Here is a 21,758-nt window from a genome sequence, read left to right as displayed (position 1 = left end):
CTCTAAACTTTAGTGTCCAGTGAGTGGGTTCAGGATAATCTGTACCCAAAACTGCTGTTAGTGTCAACAGGAGTGTCAGTGGCCCCCAGCAGGGGCATTTGGATGTTCTTGTCCTTCCTGGACAAAGGCAAAATAGGCTGCTGAGAATGGGGAGACATTTTGTCCAGAGGTGCATTGAGAAAGCAGCGAGGAGACACAACTGACCAAGGTGCAATGTGTGCCTATCGGGACATGTAAAAATGAAATCCCCTCATAAAAGTAACTAGTGCTGGGCTGGGAAGGTGGCTCAGTGGTAGAGTGCTTGCCTTGCATGCATGAGGCCCTGGGTTCGATTCCTCAGCACCACATAAGCAGAAAAAAGCCAAAGTGGCGCTGTGGTCAAGTGGTAGAGTGCTAACCTTGAGCTGAAGAGCTGAGGGACAGCGCCCAGGCCCAGAGTTCAGGCCCCACAACCGACAAAAAAAAAAAAGAAAAGAAATTGGTGCCAATAAGGAATGTCTTTTTAAAAAGTGACAGCACAAAAATTCAGGGCATCCTTCCCTGGGAGGAGCCGGGCCAGGGTCCCCAGGATTCTGGAGGCAGGTGTGGGGATTCCAGCATCCTATGCCCACCCACACTGCAGGCCTCGGCTCTCCCATCACCCGCCTCAGCTAGGCAGGAAGCCTAGCTCTGTTGCCATGGTAACTGGGTACCAGCAGGCAGCACTGCTGCTGAGGACTCTCAGCGCACAATCTGCAATCATGGTGGTCCACACCTCGCCGCCCTGTGAGACTGCTCTGGGCCGGGAGCACTTCTGGCTCATGCCTCCAGATGTCCCCTGCACGCCGCCCTCCACACTGCAGCCTGACAAACGGGGAAAGGTGTCAGCAAGCATGGGCAGGGCCCTACTTGGCCCTGGCCTTTGCCATACACCGGCCTGCTGGTCCGCACTGGCAGGCACTACGCTGGCACACTGGTCACACACACTCAGCAGCCTCCTGCCCGTGGCGGAGTCTCAGTCCATGGCTGCTCTCCCTCTCCCTCTGGCCCCCCAGACGCGTGTGACGTGTGCCCCCACCGCCCCTGCGCCCCTGGCCTCCCCATCATCTCAGCGCTGCTGCCTCTAAGGATCAGCAAGCAGCTGCCCGTCCTAACAGACAGGCCCAGGCCTGCGTCACCTCTGTGCCCCCAGTGCTTGGGTTGGACTTTGCACGTGGCTCACGGCAGGTACTCAGCACTCCCATGGGACTTGGGGGTCTCCCACTGACCTCAACACCCCCAAGTCTCCAGGTTGGGACCCCTGCAGTCTGGACCCAGGGCTGTTCCTTCCCCCAGCAGCTCCTATCTTTCACCTGCCCAGTCCTCTCTCCTCCCCGCCTGTCATCTGTGGGGTGCATACAGGCTGTGAGGGGAGAGCTCCCCCCTCCACCTCAGGATCTGTCCCTGCCCCCACAGACCAGACATCTGGGCCCAGTCACAAAGCAAACTGGGGGCAGGGGCTGACCTCCCTACGGCATACCCAACAGGGAGGGCACAGTGGTGAGGCAGAAGGACCAAGAACTGGGCTCCCGAGAGGAGGTCTGTGGGACCTACAGCAGACTCACAGCTATCTCTGAGCTTCAATTTTCTGTGGCAACTTCCCACACTTGCCCCAGGGCCCCAGTGATAGAGGCTCTCACCCCTTCCATGGGCACCTCCTGTACTGCCCACAGACGTGGCTCTGCCAGACCTCCACACCCTTTTGGTCCCAAGTCCTATCCACTGACCTTCCCCTCCTGCGTCTCTTCCTTCTCTCTAGCCAGTGACCTGAGCTCTCCTGCTAGTCCCTCCTTCTCAGAGGCCTAGGCCTGTCTACTTGCCACAGATTCATTCTGCACGTGTTCAGGATCATGCCAGGAACTGGGCTCCAGGCTCACGGCATGAGACACCACTGACAACTTGTGGGGCTGGGGTCACAGAGCACTGAACTTAAAGTGAGGCAGGCCACCAGTCCCAGACCTGCTCCATGGTTCCACAGAGACTCTAGATCCCGCCGAAGCTTCCAAAACAGAGAAGGAAGCATATGCAGTTTGCTTTCTTCACACTTCCATATAGTGGCTCAAACACCTTCGGTAAGTCACTTCATCTGTTTCCTTACCTGTCTACACCAAGGAGCGTGGGGAATTTGGCACTGTCTGGTCTATGGTAAGCACTGGCTGAAGAAGGCACCATCACATCAAACCAGCTCACCCTGTCCACATCCAAGGCAGGCCCTGGGCTCAGGTCAAAAACATCTATGCCATCATCCATTACTGAGAGACTGGTCACCTGAGATGAATCCTAAGCCTCTCCTTTCTCAGAACTACACTGGTGTGAACAATCACTGCTCATCAGGATTACAGGGATGCTGCAACGTGTGTGATTACACCTGGTCCCTAGAAGATGGTAAGTGCTCCGTCAGCATGGTAGATACCTACAGACACGCACAGGAGTGTGGGGCAGGAGCAGACCCTGCAGGATGCTGGGGCAGACTCAGGCTGGGGTTAGGGTCACCCACCTTCTTCCCTTCAATGCTGCTCTCGTTGCCTGTGTAGGCTAGCTTCCGGCGCACGTAGAAAAGCATGTCATCCTGCCGGGGAGCCCATTTCTCCATGAAGTAGGTGGAGAACATCCACGTCCAGAAGACAATGCGGTCATCCTTGAAGCACCCTGCAGAAGGGAGCCAGAGAACCATGAGCAACCGAGGCCATCCTGGCCCTGGCCAGGCCACCTTGACCAAGCCCTGCCCTCCCTGCAGCATTTCTGATCAGATATCCCACAGGGCTGGGAGGTGCTCTGGCCCTCCTCCCTTAGCATTCCACTTGCACCCTTGAGGCAGCCAGAAAGGTGCAGAGCTGCCACCCGGAAACCCAATTTCTCCACCCAGCCGCAGATGGGAGCTGGCCCCGCCCGGCTGCTGAGCCCAGCCCACTACAGCCTGTGAGTGAATCAGCAGCTTCAGAGCAAAAGGAAGATCTAACAGCTGAGAATGAAAATGTGGCTAGCTGGCTGGCAGGGAGCCGAAGGCTGTGCAGGGGTGATCTTCCAGGCAGACGCCGCCACTGCAGACACCCTCCCTTTCCACTCCCCCTCCCCCCCACGCACACCAAGGCTGCGGCAATTCCCAGGGAGAATCTGACTTAAAGGGACCGCCACCCTTCACCAGTAGGTCTCAAGAGCAGACAAGAACCCGTTGGAGAGACTCATAACCTCATCTGGAATGCCATGGGCCCTGAGAGCACACCACAAGTATTCCCACTTGGCTCCTGCTTGTTCTGTTACGGTATTTCTACTGGTATTGTTGGTAGATTATATGACCTTTTCCCATGAGCACGTGCTTCAATGGCACAGGGTTCCCTGCAGAGGAAGGAAGGGAGAGGGAGACATACTCAGATGCCCTCCACATCCAGAAACAGCAGGAGCCAGGACTGGCGTGGAGTCTGAATCCTGGAGGGAAGGGCACCAGGAAGCTCTGAGGTCAGACCACACAGTCCTCACTGCTCCTCTAACCTGCCCACCTCCTGGAATCAGTGGTGAGGACTGGGGAGGAGCTGCCAAGCCCAGAGTCCTTCAGACCCACAAGACTCATTAGGGTTCCCCTCCGTACTGCTGCTGTGTGGACGCTCTTCACTGGGCTTGGCCTGCTGGGAATTAGTCACCGGATCCTAGCCTCCCTAGGTCTTTTGCCTGTAGCACAATAACTAAATGAGTGAACACATGAGAGGTAATGGGGCCAGGTGCCAGTGGCTCACACTTGTCAGCCTAGCTACTCAGAAGACCGAGATCTGAGGATTGCAGTTCAAAGCCAGCCCGGACAGGGAAGTCTGTGAGACTTTTTATCTCTAATTAACCACCAAAAATATGGAAATGTAGCTGTGGCTTAAGCGGTAGAACACTAGCCTTCAGCACAAAAGCTCAGGTCCCAAATTCAAGCCCCAGGACCAGCGCGCACACACGTGTGCACACTCACATATGTGCACACACACACACTCACAAATAAGGTAACTGGACTCTTGCATGGACTGAGAAATCACAAATAAACCCTTCTTCCTTCTTTTCCAAGGCCTGCCCAGCAAGCACCACTAGGTCACAAGTCCTAGTAGCCAGCCACCTCTCCAGTAGCGCTTTCTAGTCTCTGCACTTGCTCTGTTCCTGCAGTTTCTCCAACCCCAGCCCAGTGAACTTCCCTCTGGAGCAGCCGCTGAAGCTGAGCCCCTCCCCCACACAGCACCATGGACAGCGCCACGCCCCAGGAATCCTCCCTCTAGTCCCGGGTTCCATGGGGCAGCAGAGGTGAGCCCCTTCTTAAATACCTACAATCTGTGAAGTACTGTAAAGCACTGACCACTGTTCCCTGAGGAAATCCAAGGTTGGGCTCCTGAGGCCCTCTGGTCATATTTTCATCAAGCAGCAACAGGAGCAGGCAAAGTGCCAAAAGGAAAACAAAAGTGAGGGAAAATATTAATCCCACTAGTAACCAAAAATTCTTCCGTAGGACCAAATTTTCATTGTTAAGAGGGAAAATTTGTTCTTTAAAAATTACAGTTTAGCCAGGTGCTGGTGGCTCATGCCTATAATCCTACCTACTTAGGAGGGTAAGATCTGAGAATCATGTTTCAAAGCCAGCCTGAGTAGGAAAATCCATAAGACTCTTATCTCCAAATAACCCAGAAAACTCGAAGTGGAGCTGGGGTTCAAAGTGATGGAGGACTAGCCTTTCAGCGAAAGAGCTCAGGGACAGTGCCAGGCCAACAAAATTACAGCTTAGCTGGGCACTGGTGGCTCGCACCTGTGATCCTAGCTACTGAAGAGGCTGAGATCTGAGGATGGCAGTTCAAAGCCAGCCCAGGCTTACCTCCAATTGATCACAGAAAAAGCCGGAAGTGGAGCTGTGGCTCAAGTGGTGGAGCATTAGCTAGCACTGAGCAAAAGAAGCTCAGGGTCCATGCCAAGGCTTGAGGTCAAACCTTGGAACCGGATTTAAAAAAAAAATACAACTTACCTAGGTGCCTGTGGTTCACACCTGTAATCCCATCTACTCAGTAGGCTGAGATAAGTCAGGCTAGGAGGAAAGTCCGTGGGACTTTTATTTCCCATTAACCAGCAAAAAGCTAATGCTGTAAAGTATTATCCTGAGCACAAAAGCTCAAGGACAGTGTGCAGGCCCCATGTTCAAGCCCCAGGACTGGCAAATACAAACTGCAAAATTTTACAGTCTAAGAAACGTCAGATTCTTAGGAAGAGAAACATGTACTTGCCAGTGACTCCCAACTACTAACCTAAGAGAGAATAAGCATGTGTCCACACGAAGACTAGTACCCATGTAGCACTAATAGACCACAGAAAGGAAGCAGTTACAGGCTGAGGACTAAGCGTCGCCTTGAGGTGAGAAGTGGCTGAAAATGGTCATCATTAACCAGAAAAGTGCCGTGCAAGGCGGAAGGGTGAGTCTACAAGAGGTGTCCACGAATAATGAGAACTCAGCAACCAGGACAGAAGCTCTCAGTGGCCAATGAGCTGCAAGTGCCAAGTGCTCAGTAGCACTTGGCTTGATGACAGCTCCGGTGCCCCATGGGATTTAAAGCCTTTACTTTTTTTTTTTTTTTGCTGGTCCTGGGGCTTGAACTCTGGGCCTAGGCGCTGTCACTGAGCTTCTTTCACTCAAGGTGAGTGCTCTACCATTTGAGCCACAGTGCCACTTCTGGCTTTTTTGAGTAGTTTATTGGAGATAAGAATCTCGTGGGCCGGGCGCCGGCCGGGCAGGAAAGTCCGTGAGCCTCTTATCTCCAATAAAAACCACTAGAAAACTGGAAGTGGCACATTGGCTTAAGCGGTAGAGCGCTCACCTTGAGCTGAAGAGTGCAGGGACAGCATCCAGGCCCAGAGGTCAAGCCCCATGACCAAAAACAAAAAAAATAGTCTTGTGGAGTTTTCTACCTGGTTTGGCTTAGACCTGCAATCCTCAGATCTCAGCCTCCTGAGTAGCTAGAATTACAGGTGTGAGCCACCAGTACCCAACTTACCCTTTACCTTTTTAAATCCTCAGCGAGGATGGTCTCGGCAGAGTGTGAAATGGTCTCAGTGTAAGGCAACCAAGCCTTGGGACTCATGGCTTCGTGGTAGCCACAGGAGCTAGGACTTGAACCTAGCTCCTCAAACAGCCAGTTTTTCCCAAGGTCCATCAGGCATGCACAAGCACGGCCAGGATATTTTTTGTTTGTTTGTTTTTTGTCGGTGGTGGGGCTTGTTCTCTGGGTCTGGACACTGTCCCTCAGCTCTTCAGCTCAAGGCTCTACCACTTGAGCCACAGTGCCATTTTCAGTTTTCTGAGTGGTTTATTGGAGATAAGAGTCTCACGGAGTTTCCTGCGTTTCCTGCAGGCGCTGCCTTTGAACCTTGATCCTCAGATCTCAGCCTCCTGAGTAGCTAGGATGACAGGCATGAGCCATCGATGCAGCTAACAGCTAGGATTCTTACAGCTGATTTTTAATGAGGAAATGGAGGGGATCTGAGGTCACCTGGTGAGTGGCTCCTCTTTCCTTCTGAGTTCCCAGGAATGGCTCTGCCCTTCTTGGTAGCCCAGGGGTGGTTCACAGTGGCCACCTGGGCCCTGAAGGGTCCTCAGGGCTTGTGTGGAGGGATGTGGAGTCCACTTCACAGTAGGGCACTCATAATGTGAAAGGCTTTCCACAGACAGGATTCCTCAGACACATACTGGAAAGGAACAAGGCACTAGATGACAAGGCTGGTCACATTCTCTACCATCTGGTCCCTCGGACCAGAGTCTAAGAGCAGACCTGACCCACATTCTTGACTAGGCTCTTGGCCCTCTGGTTTCCTCATCACAAAATCAGAACAGCTCCTCTTACAGTTGTTATGGAGAACCCAGGACCATGCGTGAACTAGTAAGTGTTCTTCCATTAAGCTGTGCCCCTCCAGATGCCAACTCAAAAGTTGCAATGGTAAAGAAAAATCATAAGAAAACAAACCTCCAAAGCCAGCGGGCATGGCAGTGCATGCCTTGGAAGTCCCTATGCTGGGAGTTTAAGGCCACCTGGGTGATTAGAGACAGACGCACAGACAGACGAATATGCGTGGGATGTGCGAAGCAGACCAGGAAGGCTGAGGGAAGCGCTGGAGGGGTCCCTCCAGCTCAGCAGGGCTGACCATGCCACGCAGACGCCTATCTCCTGAGTGTGGAATGATACTCATTTGTCAGCTGCCTCCCGAGGCTGAGAGTTTTAATTCAGTGTTAGTATCATTTGCTCATTGCTAGTGTTATCTTCGGAGACAGAGAAGGGAAGAGAAGGATCTCAGGTTTTCTATTATCAGTCTTCTCATAGCTACTGAATTTTGTACCCTGAGCACCATGTTTACTTATTCAGAAAAAAACCAAAATATTTTTAACAATAACGCAGTTAAAAATGCACTGATCAGGACTGGGGAGAGAGGCTTATTCAAAATTGTACATGGGGGCTGGAAGGTGGCTCAGTGGTAGAGCGCTTGCCTTGCATGCCTGAGGCCCTGGGTTCGATTCCTCAGCACCACATAAGCAAAAAGAAAAAAAAAGCCGGAAGTGGTGCTGTGGCTCAAGTGGTAGAGCTAGCCTTGAGCTGAAGAGCTGAGGGACAGTGCCCAGGCCCAGAATTCAGGCCTCACGACCAGACCCCCCCCCAAAAAAAACTTAAACATGGATAAATACAAGACAGATTATTGGTGGGTTTTTGTTTGTTTTTTTTTAATGCCTGGGAATAAAGACTGAAAGGAGGTACCCCAAATGTCCATAGTCGCTGTATCAAGAGCAATGGAGATAACACAAAAGGCTTCCCATGTCCCAAGCACCACATTAAACTTCCTCCACTTTCTCTGCCTCTCACAGAGCACCGGCAGGCTTGTTGTATGGATGGAGACTGTGTCAGGGAGCAGCTGCAGGGATGTGCTGGCCAGGGCTGGACCATGCCGGGAGCCTGCTTAGTGCTGGCCAGAAGGCTGAGCAGAAACCATCTTGGTTTGGGCCTTCCCAGAGCTTCAGGGGAGCTGGGCGCCGGTGGCTCACACCTGTAATCCTAGCTGTTCAGGAAGCTGAGATCTAAAGATTGCCATTCAAAGCCAGCCAGAGCTTCAGGGGAGCAGGGCTCATTCATCAGTAACATAGAGGCTCAGAGGGCAGGCTGTGGTTCCCACCCAGCTGCTGATGAAGGACTTTCACTGGGACTCAGTGGAAATTACAAGTGAAGATGGCAAGTAGGGGGAAGCTAATGAAAGCCAGATGAAAGACTCGGGTGGGACAGAGCCAGAAGACTCTGGCCCCAGAGGTGTCCCACCTGGCTCATGGCTTGTGTGGCTCCTCACACGGCTCGGCCTCTGTTGTAGTCTGGCGGCGGCACTGCGCAGCCCGTGCCCTTCTGCACCAGGGCCGCCTGCAGGAGAGGACACCTGGTCAGCAGCAGGCTCTGCTCAGCTCTGACTACCTCCTCTCAAAGGCAGGCTGGCTCTGCTAGCCTCTTTGGTCCTTCGGAAGCTTCCTCACACAGGGCCAGGGCCGCCTGAATGGGCCTTTCACTACTCCAAGCCTCGGGCACAGCAGACAAAGGAGCTGCCCAGGCTGCCCTGATGAGCCCCTGGGGGAAAGCAGGACTGGTCAGTTGGGTCCCCATGTGAACGATCTCGAGGGCTTGGCAAGCCAAGAGGGGCATGGGGTTTGGAGGACAGATGAGGCCAAAGTCCAGGCTCCTTTGCCACATGAGCCAGGCTCTCCAGAGAGCTCCCGTGTCTTCCCTATGGTCCTCCATGCTGCACTGGCCTTGTTTGCTCTCATCTGCTCCACCTGTGCCCACCGCCTCTCCCCAAACTGGCTCCTGCCCCAGCGCCTGCCTGAGCCCTTTTGAGGTGCAGCAGGGGCTATCTGCACCCTCCCGCTGATGTGCGCACAGTCAAAGCCACTTTGCCTTCTTTGGTTGTCATTTTCCTGGTGAGGAAACTGTCTCAGGTCACAGCGGCGCCTCCCTGCCTGTCTACAAGGGTCTTGTCCGTGGACAGGCAGTCCCGATCCCGCAGCCCGTGAACGTAGAGCAAGTGAGCACAGGAGTGAGCGCAGGACTGCACACTCAGAAGCTCCACTGTGGCTTTCGGTTCACCATCAACAAGAACTCTGCTTGTGACAATGTGGACCCCTCAGGGCCTGGTCATCTCCCTATTAGCCCACTGAAAATCAGGGAAATGGAGGCCCTGGAATGAATCTATGTTGCCCTGTTCTTGATTGGCACTAGGATTCCCGTTTCCTGGCCTGCTCTGTGCCAGGCACAGAGGTGTGTGTCAGGGAGTGACAGCTTCCACCTGGGCCGCCACTGGGTCACAGTCCCCACGACTCAAGACAGGCACCGCAGCCCCTGCCGCTTCACTGCCCAAGCCGTCTCCAAACTACAGCCACCTCCCCAAGCCAGGCTTGCAAACTGAAGCAGCAGCTCGAGGTTCAAGTTCCCCTGCATGAGTTCCTCAGAATTCCTGATTCCCCACTCCCTGCTTTTCCCAGAAAATGGCCCCCCCAGTTGGAGGGGCTGCTGCTTGTTCTGACTCACTCTGCAGCTTCCACCGTCCCTGCCAGGAGTCATGAGCTAGCCACGCCAGTGCCCATCCCACCCCCTTCCCCACCAGCCTCCACTCTCCTGCCACACACAAGTAAGTCGCAGAACCCCAGGATCCACCCTGCTCTCCAGCCATGAACCCATGCCAAGGTCAGGAACCAGGCTCATGAGCGTATCCAATCACCTATTTCTCCCCACCTCTCACCAGCCCTCACAGCGCCGGGCTCTAGGCTAGGAGCCAGGCACAATGCCAGGCTGACCCGTGACAATGAGCCCATGTCTTGTCCCTACAGCGCGCGCAATGCTAGGTCCCTGCAGCGTGCAATGCTAGCTCCCTGTGGGCCCCAGGGCTCATCCCATGTGAGCCTTTCCATGCACACACAAAGCCACACAAAACAAGATTCTGGGCACCATCTGCCTGGAAGACCCCCCCAAAGGCAAAGAAAGCTGGAGCACATTCTTCCTCATGTATTAGCCCAGAGAAAGGGGGCATTTGAGTGTGCAAGTCCTGGAGAATTCATTCCCAAGCCCACTGCTACTGTGGGACTGCAAACAAGAACCTTAGACCCTCTGAGCCTCCTGGCTCCACAGGCCATCCCAGCTGCACAGATGAGATGCAGGGCACAAGGTAGGGCTGTTCCACTCAGGGAAGGAGACAGCAACCTGAGCAACAATGAGAGACCTCCTAGAGCAAAGCCTCAGTGCTGCAGCCCTCAGTGACCTCACTCAGCTGCAAGGAGGGGGGGAGGAGGAAGGGGGGAAGAGGAGAGGGAAGAGGAGGAGGAGGAGGGCGGCAGCTGCAGCAGCTCTGGCCCCAGCTGACTCACCCCACCAGGAGTGCTGCAGGGAGGACTCCCAGAAGCACAGCCAGAGGGACTCTGGAATGCAGGAGCCTCTCAGCAGGTGGGACCCTCAGGTGCTCATCCAAGCAGGACCGCCCAAGGTGCCCGGGCAGCCTGGTGAGGTGGGGCTGTGTGGATTGAGCCTCCTCCCTCTGCCTGTCCCGCCTGGCTGGTGTCCCTGGTCCCAGGCACTGTGCAGCTGTGGGCCCTGGGCAGTTAGCCTGAGCTAACAGGGCTCTTCACAGGGGTGCAGTCACCCAGCCAGGCCAGCCATCTTCCTATGTGAAAAGAATACCAAGAGCCATGAGGAAAGAACCTTCTCCACAGGTTCCCAGGGACAGAGGACCTGAGGCTAGATCTGCCCCTCAACCTCTGCTGGACCAGACAGCAGTGACCTGCTCATTCTGCCCAGAGAGCTGCAGTGACTTCTTTGTAGCAGCACAGAAAAGGAATTTCAGGCCTTTCTCTGTTCTCTTCCTGCTCTGGCCCTGCTCAAGCAAGGGCTCTCTGTAGGAAGGCCCCACCAAAGGCCCCTCTTCCCCAAGACCTCACACGGCCCACTCCCGGCCTGTCTCCAAAGCCCAGCACCCTCCGTGTCCCACAAACACCTCCCCAGGTCACTCCCGGGGGACTGGGCTCAGGTACCTTCCCCACTGGGCTGGCATGAAGAACACTAAACTCATTCAAACTCGGCCCAGGAGGGGGGGGAGGAGGAGGAGCTCTAGGGAATCACATGGGTGCCCTGGGGAACAAAGGTCAGACAGCAGGAAAAGCTCCAGGGGAGTCCTCTGAACTGTCCTGGCAGCCATACCAGGCAGAGGAACTGCAGGGTGAAGAGGTGGAGGGAGGCTCCAAAATCACATCATCACAACTCAGGCCGCCAGGGATCTGGGGCTATCTGTCTAGCGGCATCAAGAGGTCACTAAAGGTGTGTCAGCGGGGATGGCAGGGTGGTGTTTTGTGACCAGGACCTCAGCAGTGATCCTGCGGTGGGTTCTGCAGGCCCATGGTGCTGGGTTCTGCAGGCCCAGGGAGCTCTGGGCAGGTCCCATGGTGGTGTGCACAGGACACATACAAGGACCCTGTGAGGAAGCCACCCGCATGTCTGACCACTCCCGCCCCCACAGACCTGCACCCCCAAGGAGCACCGAGCCCTGAGCGGCAGGCCCGGCTCAGCTCAGCTCTGGTTACAGGACCTGTATCAACAGGCAACAGTGGCTGCACTGCGTAACAACACACACTTGGCACAGGCGGGACATGACTAGGCAGGCACAAAAGGTGTGCGTGGTTGCTGCAAAGGTGCCTAGGGAGCACTGCTCTGGAAAGAACTAGAAGACATTTGCTCCTGGCCTCCTGTCACTGAGTCTCCACCCCAGCCTCCAAAGTGGAGATGCCCCGCACTCTGCAGACCAGTAAGTGTGGAGGAGAGAGCACTTGGTAAGTGCGAGTGGTCAAGCTGTGCACTACTGGCATCCAGGAGGACTTGGAGCCTGAGGACCCGGCTGTCCCCAGAGAGCTGAGCCTTTTCTCTCCTTATATAGATAATCCAAAAACAATACAAAAAAATATTTTGTATTCTGCTTTCCTCCCCTTGTCCGAAAACATGTCCAAATGCATAGGCCTCAGCCCTGAAAAACAGAACCTCCACAACGGAGCAGAAAATGCAAATGGCCCCTTCTCATCCACCCACATTCTGCAAGTGCACAATGGTCTTTAAGGGCAGCAAAAAAAAAAGAACCTTAAGTGGGAGGCGTGGGTCTTTTTGTTGCTGTTGTTGCTAGTCATGGGTCTTGAACTCTGGGCCTTTCCCTGCACTCTTCAGCTCAAAGCTAGCGCTCTACCACTTGAGTCACAGAACCACTTCCTTTTTTTCTGTTTATTGGAGATGAGTCTCATGGCCTTTCCTGCCCAGGCTGGCTTTGAACTGCAATCCTCAGATCTTAGTCTCCTGAGTAGCTAGGATGACAAGTGTGAGCCACTGGCGCCCAGCAGATGTGGATCTTATACTGTCAGGTAAAAGATGTTTAGAACTCCTCGGGAGTCCATTTAGTTTTATTTCTCCCCCAAAATGGGATGATATCTTTCCTCTCCAGGCCTGGACTATACAAAGGGCCCCTCACCAACTAGGTAACCTCCAACCCTCAGAAATCAAGACTCAATGTCTGCAGTCCCCAGGAATGGTAAGGCTGGGAGCTAGCAAGAGGGCCTAGGTGGGTCCAAGAATGAGCAGGCAAAAGGGAGGCCCGACCTCTCACGACAGTAAGGAAAGTGGCACTAGAAGTGGAGCTACCAGCTTCCTGCCCCTCCTGAGCCCTAGCAGCTGGTGGCAAAGGGGTGGTTAGCTGGTGACCAGTGGCCCCCAACTGCAAATTGCCCCCAATACACAGGGATATGTTAAGACTATGGATGAAGAATGGCCCATGAGGGTCTGATGCCCAGGTGGTAGGAATGAGTGGACATACTGCTTCTAAGGTTCCCGGTGAGGCTTAGGATGTAGCTCAGTGGAAGAACACTGTCAAGCATGTACTAAGCCAAGTCCCAGCTCACAACATGTCCTCCTCCCCTCCTGTCCCCCAGCCATGTGCTTAGCAAAAAGTTGGTAGGAATGGGGGGACAGACACTCCAGCTTGGGGGGGAGGGACAGACACAGGCCCAGGGGCAAGCACATGGGGAGGTTTGGAGAGATCACTTCGTGTCAGAACATGCCTGAAGAGTGGCGTAAAGCAGCCCTGGCGGCCCAGCCGCTGGGAGCAGCGAGCTTCTCCTTCTCCATCGCACCAGGGCAGCTGACAGCCCCTGGGGAAAAGCAGGCACCATGGCCCCAACGAAGCTGAATGCACCCACCTCTGAGATGACAGAAAAGAGGATGGCAAACCCACACAACTCCCCGAGAGTCCATTCTGTTTTATTTCTCTGTAAAATCTGGGATCAGTTCCTACTTTCCGGAGCGTTTTGAGAATTAAATGAGACAAGGCTTATTTACATGAGACATGGTTACAAAAGACAAAGCTGCCCACTTATTCGGACTGAGGTGGAAGGGGTGGCCAGGAGCAGATGGAGTGGCAGCAGTGCTAGCTGTTTGTGGACAAGCAGGCACCGGAGGGAGGGCAGGTGAGTGCACAGGCTCTGGTGTGTGTGTGTGTGTGTGCGCGCGTGTGTGTGTGTGTGTGTGTGTGTGTGTGTGTGTGTGTGTGTGCGCGCACGCGCGCGCTCGGGTGGGTATGCAGATGCAGGAGGAGATGCAGGTGGGGATGCAGATGTAGGTGGACATGGAGACACAGGAGCGGTTCCGGGAGAGGTGCAGGTGGTACACAGGCACAGGACGGGGTACAGGGAGTGTGCAGGCAGAGGCACGGCTAGACGCAGGTGGACATGGAGACGCAGGAAGGGTGCAGGTGGACGTGCAGATGTGGGAGTCAGTCAGGTGCACCTGGTGGGTCAGCCTGCACTGTGCTCAGAACCTCGGTTTCTTGGCTGAGAAAAGAGCTTCTCCCTCTGGAAGCAGAGGATTTCAGAAAGAGAAACTGGAATCAAACACTGACTGCCAAGCCCCTCAGATGCTGGATCCTTCCTCAGCTCCTTGTGTACCCTAGGGCTGGGAGGCTCATCCCTGCTGGCCTTCTGCAATCAGCCTTTCCATTCTGTACCCATTGCCAAAAAAGCTCTCCTTAAGTTTGGTGAGCATGTGGGCACTACTTGTAGCCCTGGCCCTGCACTTGGGGTCAGACAGAAGCCTCTGAAAAACAGTGCCCAGGTTTCTAGGCAATACAGAAGCTTATTCACACAGAAAGAGGTTTCTTGCAAGTTATATTATAACAATAAAAAACTGGATCCAGCCGGGTGCTGGTGGCTCATGCCTGTAATCCTAGCTACTCAGGAGGCTGAGATCTGAGAATCGTGGTTCAAAGCCAACCCGGGCAGGAAAGACCGTGAGACTCCTATCTCCAATAAACCACTAGAAAACCGGAAGTGGCGCTGTAGCTCAAGTGGTAGAGCGCTCGCCTTGAGCTGAAGAGCTGAGGACAGCGCCCAGGCCCAGAGTTCAAGCCCCATGACCGACAAAAACAAAAAAACAAAAAACTGGATCCAAGCTGAGTTTCCAACAAGATGAAATGAATTAAGTAAATTATGGCACATCCTGTAGTCATCTAAATAATGTTTAGAGTTTGAACAATATGAAAATGTTTTAGGAATTTTAAGTAAAAAGTATGATTAAATTTTTTATGTACAAAGAATATCCAAGTATTCTTGAGAAAGGCTTTGAAGAGATTGGTGGACAAGTGTGTGTGTGTGTGTGTGTGTGAATACCGAGCTTGAACTCAGGGCATAGCGCACTGTCCCTTGGTTTTTTCACTCAAGGCTAATACCCTGCCACTGAAGCTAGAGCTCCAGGTGCTGTTTTTCACTGATCAATTGGAGATAAGATGGTCACATATTTTCCTCCTCAGGCTGGTTTTGAAGCTCTCAGCCTCCTAAGTAGCTAGGATTACAGGCGTGAGCCACCAGCTCCCGCTCGGGTCTCACCTTTTGCCCAACCATGATCCTCCTATTTAAGATTCCTGCCACTGCCTCATCTGTTGAGACAGCGTTTTTGTGTGGACTGGCCTCCAACCTTGATCCTCCTGATCTGTACCTCCTAAGTAGTTAGGATTCCAGAGTGAGCCCCATTAGAACTCAGTCTATTAGCTTTTTTAATCTATATTTTTGTTGGTCAGGGGCTTGAACTCAGGGCCTGGACACTGTCACTAGCTCTTTTTGCTCAAGCTAGCACTATGCCATTTTTTTTAAGACTTATTTGGTTTTGTTTTTTAATGTTTGTATGTCATTTCTTTTTTAAATTTAATTTTATTGTCAAGGTGATGTACAGAGGGGTTACAGTTACATACATAAGGTAGTAAATACATTTCTTGTGGATTTTGTTACCCCCTCCCTCATTTTTCTTCCACTTTCCCTTCCCAGCACTCTACCACTTGAGCCACAGCGCCACTTCCAGTTTTCTGATGGTTCATTGGAGATAAGAGTCTCATGGACTTTCCTGCCCAGGCTGGCTTTGAACAGTGATCCTCAGATCTCAGCCTCCTGAGTAGCTAGGATTACAGGCGTGAGCCACTGGCACCTGACTTATTAGCTTTTTTAATTGGAAAAAAAAATCTGCTTCAGATATTGAGGACTTAAAAAAAAAAAGAAAACAAGTGTTCTCACAAACAAAATGACTAAAGGAAGATATGCTTAGGGGAAGAATCCAAAGGTATAACTCCTCGAAAGTGCTGTTTATCAAAATGAATACCAGGATGTGGAAACATGTTTTGGGGGAGGAAAAAGGGGTGGCACAGGAATGGAGAGAGGAAGGGTGAGCAAGTGTAGCCATTATCTTCACTGTCTATTTGTGGGAAATGAACTCTGTGACTTGAGCGTGGGCTGGAAAGGGGAAATGGGGAGATGAAGGTCGGGGTGATCGTGACTAAGGTCACGATCATAACCTGACTTATGGAATTGCAACCTCTTTGTACAACGACTTAAGAGTAACAATAAGTAGGGCTGGGAAGTTGGCTCAGTGGTAGAGCGCTTGCCTTGCATGACTGAGGCCCTGGGTTCGATTCCTCAGCACTACATAAGCAAAAAAAGAAAAAAAGAAAAGAAAAGAAAAAAGCCAGAAGTGGCACTGTGGCTCAAGTGGTAGAGCGCTAGCCTTGAGCGGAAGAGCTGAGGGACAGCGCCCAGGCCCAGAGTTCAGGCCCCACAACCGGACCCAAAAAAAAAAAAAAAAAAAGAATAACAATAAGTAAACAAATAAGCAAGTGTTCTGGTTGGTTTTTCTCAGTGGTCTCGTGGTGTGGCCTGACCGGTTGGGCAGTCACAGGCAGCCCCTGGGCAGGCTAAAAGCTGGAGGGGGAAATGACTCACACAAAGCCACGGCTGGGCAGCACATGCTCATCACTGGCTCTGTGGCGCCAAGACAACTGACTGCAGAGACAGCCCTTCAACGAGCACCCCTGCTTCTTTCCAGTGTGAGCTCCAGAGTCCCCAGATGCCCCTGTAAGGCACAGGGCTCTGGACCCCAGGACTGGAGGAGGCCAGAACTCACTACCTCAAAGCAGACTCAGGAACTGAAAGCAGCCCAGCTACCACTCCAAATGGCCCCACTTCCTCCCCTCCATGCTGGCTCCCAACAGCCCTGACTGCGGTGGGGTGGGGGAAACAGGAGTCACAGTGGCCAGTGACCCAAGGAACCCTGAGAGAATGTCCCCAGGGACCACAAAGCCACACGGAACAGCTCAGAATGGCCCTCTGAACTTCAGCCCGCACACACAGCTGTAACTGAGTGTGCGGGCACTGGGACAGCTGTAAGAGCAGCAGCCAGGGCTAGGCCACCTCTCCCAGAGCTTGTGCTGAGCGACGCCTGCCTGGCTCATTCACAACCGTCCCAGCCCCAGAGAGGCTGCGTCTTCTCTACAGACAAGACACAGAGGTCTGAAGGCTGCAGCATTGGCCGGGCCCCGCAGCCTTCCTTTACAGACACAACTTACACTGAATCCCTGCCCAGTAAATCCAGAGCCGGCCATGGGCGCTCAGCGTTCATCCCAACCCAAAGGGTGGGCCTGGCATGGTGGGGATGGGGGGGTAACATAGGGGGCAAGGGTCACTGGCAGACAGCCCCCCTCCTGCCTCTGACAGGCCTGGAATCTCAGGTGTCTCAGCTTGGTGGCCCTGTCAATGGGCGGTGCTGGACTCTCCCCACACGGCAGCAGGCTACAGGAACGCTGTAGGTATAGGCGGCTGGCCCGTGGCTGGGGTGCAGAACCCTCTGTGCTAAAAGCAGCCAAAGCTGCACCTGCAATGTCAATCAATGACCCAGAGCCCTAAATACTGCCACTCCAGCTTCAACTCCCACAGCCCCTCCACGCCCTGCCTCTGCTCCTCCATCAAGGCAGGTCCTGCCCATCCTCACCCCTGCTCAAAGACCAAGTGGCCCACAAACTCCTCCCCTGCGCAGCACTGGTGATTCGGTGCCCAGTGACCCCTCTGGCCGGCTGGCTGCTGAGCCACCTCTGTCAGGCAGCCACACACCTGGAGCCGGCAAACTACTGGAATCCAGAGGCCATGTTGGCTGCAGAGCCCAGAAGCAAACAACATGAGATTCGGAATCCACCCCTTCCACCCTTGTGGAACAATGCTACCCCTCCAAACCTCTGTACGGTTTCCTACACCACAAACGCCCAGGCGCGAACATCTCCGGCAGCACACAGCCAAGGCGGACACAGCAGCACAGCACAGGATGGCCCTTGTAGAACCTCTTCCCGCAAAAAGTCATCTACCAGGCTGAGGGCATAACTCAAATGGTAGAGCATCTGAAACCAAGGGCCTGATTTCAGTCCCTAGTACTACCCAAAAAAAAAAAAAAAAAAATCAGGGGCCCATCCCACGTGGCGTGTCTGGGGTGACACTAGCACTCCAGAGAAGCTGCCAGACACAGCAGGCTTGGCCACCTTGCATCACACATGTGGGCACAGAACCATAGCCAGCAACATCAAAGCCCTGTTTGGGGTGGCTAACAGTCACCTGTGCACCTGGCTTCTCTCCCTAGAGCTGACTTCCTACAAAGCAGGGATCAAAGTCAGCCCCATCTGGCACAGAGCAAATGCTCAAAAAATGCTGCTGCTGCAGAGACCACTGGGGAAAGAATGCAAGTCAGGTTTGTATCCACAAGGTGCCTTTCATCACGAGCCACACAACGAGCTGGTGTGGGAAGGCCAAGAGCTTTGTCCCAGCGCACAGACACTGACTCAAACATGTCCAAAGGCGCCCCTGACACCTTCAAAACAACCTCAGAGAGGAGAATCACCCCAGAAAAGACCCAGCCAGCATGGTTCTGAGCAATCTAAGCTTTAATTAAATACCACCACCCAAATCAGGAAGACCTAACTTCGCTCAAAATGGCCTGGAGGTGTTTCTTTGTGGTACGGTGAGGCTCTGGGCTCAATCTCTAACACTAAAAAAACAAAAACAAAAAAACATTCGGAGCTGGGAAGGTGGCTCAGTGATAGAGAGCTTGCCTAACATGCATATGAAGCCCTGGGCTCAATTTCTCAGTACCACATAAACAGAAAAACCCAGAAGTGGCACTATGGCTCAAGTGGTAGAGTGCTAGCCTTGAGCAAAAGAAGCTCAGGGATAGTGCCCAGGCCCTGAGTTCAAGCCCCAGGACTAGCAAAAAAAAAAAAAAAAATTCATTCATTCATAAATCAAACAAGCTACAGTGGTGATGACAAAGTACAATTGAAGGGGGAAAGACAGAACAAACCGTAATCCTGACCCACAGGCTGCTTACACGAGCAGGAACAAAGTGCTCTGACAGGTCTGGATCCCGGCTTCCAGCACAAGCCCCTGTGAGCCTTGCCCCTATATGAACATCAGACTTCCCATGTAAAAACGTGGCGTGGATGCATCTGCAATCCCAGCTGCTCAGGAGGCAGAGCTCAGGAGGACTGCCGTCCAAGGCAGCTCTAGCATAGAGCTGTTGGGTCCCCCTCTCACCAATAAGCTGGATATGGTGGCAGGTGCCTGTCATTCCACACACACAGAAGTCATAAGTCAGAGTATCACAATCTGAGGCTGACCCTGGACAAAAGCTTGAGACCCTACCTGAAAAAGCACAAAAAAGGGGAAAAGAGCTAGGTGCCAGAGTACCTGCCTAGCAAGCGTAAGGCCCTAAGTTCAAACCCCATAACCACCACCAAGAAATGGGGTTGGAGTATTGGGGCATGGCTCATAGTGTACTTGCCTAGCATGCTTGCTATAATGTCAGGTGCTGTTGCACTGCTTGTGGGGGATGGCTCTGCAATCTCCTTAGGAGCAGGGCTGTCTAATAGGAGAGAAGATGCCCACAGACAGGGCCACCAGAAGGCAGTGGGGAACAGAAGGGGCGTATGCTCAGGGGACTGTGGAGGGGCTGCTTGGAGCTGCTAAGCACACACAGCTGAGGAACCTGTGGCAGATGGTCCCTAGACCCCTCCCCAGTTCAGACACTGCGTGCCAGGGGAGCTGCCAGAATGCACACAGTAGGTGCCCAACTCAAGTTTTCTGAATAAATTAATGAGGGTCCTCCAATTTCAGCTCAGACACCTTTATAGAGACACCTTATAAAAACACCTTTGCAGAGATGGGGTGCTCCACTCCCCTACATCTGCTAGCCAGGGAGCATTTAACTGTAGGCAGGCTAGACTGGGGACTGCTACAAAGAAGAGGATTCAAATTAATTTCCTCTCCTCAACCAGCCTTCATTCAGGGTGTGGCCTCCAGAGGGGTCTGTCCTGCCTGCTGCTGTGTGATCTAAGCCAGGGACCAATTTCTCCTTTGGGACTTGAATGAAGGAGCACTGGTAGAACCTGCCAAGTTGTCCCAGCCTAGGAAATCCCCGGCTCACACTGGGAGGGTGACCACAGGGAATGAAGTCACTCACAGTGTGAAGAAGGGAGGGGTCTTTTCGTGGAGAACATGACAAATCAGTCTATGGGGGAGGGAGCACCCCCTGGCTAGAGTCCTTCACAGATTACCTCACACGCGCCAGGCTGGGAGACCCCACCCACCTGCAACCCCAACAATAAGAGTCCCCCCCCCAGATCCCACCGGGCAGAGCAGGCCTCGGACTTCACACCCAGACCGGCGGCACCCCTGCCCTCGGAGCCAAGCAGGTGCCATCAGGGGGCCGGGAGGCCAACAGGTCCCGGCAGGGCGAGTGCAGAGAGACAAAGGATTCGTTCAGCGAGCGGAGACACGGACTCCACGTGAGCTCGGGATGCGGCCAGGGGTCCCCAGCCCTGCGTGCGGAGATGGGGGGATCTCCCCGAACCTCCCGCCCACACTCCAGGCGGTAGCACAGAGGCCCCAGATGTTCTTGGAGAAGGAAGGCGACTTGCAGAACCACGAAGAGGAAGAAGGGGGCCGGACACCATCTGGAGAGGCGGACACCCCGACTGGCCCGGGAAGCAGACGCCCAGGGCGCCAACCATCAGAGCCACGGGGACCCACGAGAGACCCCGGACGCGCGGCCGGGGCGCACGGCGGACGGCGCGCCTGGCGAGACGCGGTGACGGCTGGGCTCGCAGGGACACGCACGGCAGGGGCGCGCGGAGGTGGACGCGCAGAGCGGCGGCTGCGCGGGGGTGGACTCCCGGGACACAGACACGCGGGGCCGCGCGGAGGCCCGGCGGCTGGCGCCCGCCGCCGTGCTCCGGACCGGCCTCGCGCCCCGCCGGCCTCGCCCCCGCCGGCCTCGCCCCCCGCCGGCCTCCGGACAGGCCTCGCCCCCGCCGGCCTCGCCCCCGCCGGCCTCGCGCCCCGCCGGCCTCGCGCCCCGCAGGCCACGTCCCCCGCCGGCCTCGCGCCCCGCGGCCTCCGGACAGGCCTCGCCCCCGCCGGCCTCGCGCCCCGCCGGCCTCGCCCCCGCCGGCCTCGCGCCCCCCCTCCGCCGCCGGCCTCGCGCCCCGCCGGCCACGTCCCCCGCCGGCCTCGCGCCCCGCGGCCTCCGGACAGGCCTCGCCCCCGCCGGCCTCGCGCCCCGCCGGCCTCGCGCCCCGCCGGCCTCGCCCCCGCCGGCCTCCGGACAGGCCTCGCCCCCGCCGGCCTCGCCCCCGCCGGCCTCGCCCCCGCCGGCCTCGCCCCCGCCGGCCTCGCGCCCCCCTCCGCCGCCGGCCTCGCCCCGCCGGGCCACTCACCCAGGCCGCAGACCTCGCGGCGCAGGTGGACGCGGCTGCGCTCCTCGGCTATGGCGCGCAGCATGTGCTGCAGCGAGCGCTCCTCCGCCTCGGCGCCGCCCGCCGGCTCCGCGGAGGCCGTAGCGGCGGCGGGGAGGCCCGGCAGCGCAGCCCGGAGCCCCGCGGGCGCGGCCGCGGAGGCGCAGGCCCGGCCCGGCGGCCGCGCGGAGGCCATGCCGGGCCCCGGCTCATCGCCCGCGCCTCGCCCGCGGGGGCCCCCGGCGCGCCCCGCCGCCTCGGTCCCGCCGCCGCCCGCCGAGAGCACCAGTGAAGCCACAATCCGCCCCTCTGTGCGCTGTCGCCGCCGTCGCCGTCCGCCGAGCCCGGCTGAGGAGAGCGCACTCCGCGCCGCCGCCGCTGCCGCCGCCGCCGCCCGCGCGCTCCCGTCGCCGCCCAGGCCCCGCCCACAGCAGCCAGGCCCCGCCCCCACCGCCAAGCCCCGCCCGTTCCTTCTAGGCCCCGCCTCCCGTCCGCCCTGACCCTCCCCTGGAACACCAGGCCCCGCCCCACGCCCGGCTTCCTCCGCGGCAAGCCCTTGGCCCCGCCTCCTCCCTAACGACCCGCCCCGGCGCCCGCCCACT

At 55.5% G+C, this 21,758-nt stretch overlaps 1 protein-coding gene across 1 annotated transcript in view; it reads right to left on the bottom strand.

Moving 5' to 3' along the window:
• The window catches only part of Kiaa0930 (KIAA0930 ortholog), a 32,772-nt gene extending 11,231 nt beyond the window's left edge, over window positions 1-21,541 (bottom strand). The window contains exons 1-2 of the mRNA XM_042672717.1: window positions 21,139-21,541; window positions 2,516-2,667 (exon numbers count right to left, since the gene is read on the bottom strand). Of these exons, the coding sequence (XP_042528651.1) occupies window positions 2,516-2,667; window positions 21,139-21,352 (366 nt within the window). The 5' untranslated portion in view covers window positions 21,353-21,541. The remainder of the gene's footprint in view (window positions 1-2,515; window positions 2,668-21,138) is intronic.
• Between the last annotated feature and the right edge of the window lie 217 nt (window positions 21,542-21,758).

The sequence above is a fragment of the Dipodomys spectabilis genome, unplaced genomic scaffold (genome assembly GCF_019054845.1).
Source record: "Dipodomys spectabilis isolate Male_0828 unplaced genomic scaffold, ASM1905484v1 ptg000763l, whole genome shotgun sequence".
NCBI classification, from domain to species: domain Eukaryota; kingdom Metazoa; phylum Chordata; class Mammalia; order Rodentia; family Heteromyidae; genus Dipodomys; species Dipodomys spectabilis.
This window is presented reverse-complemented; position numbering and strand designations above follow the sequence as displayed.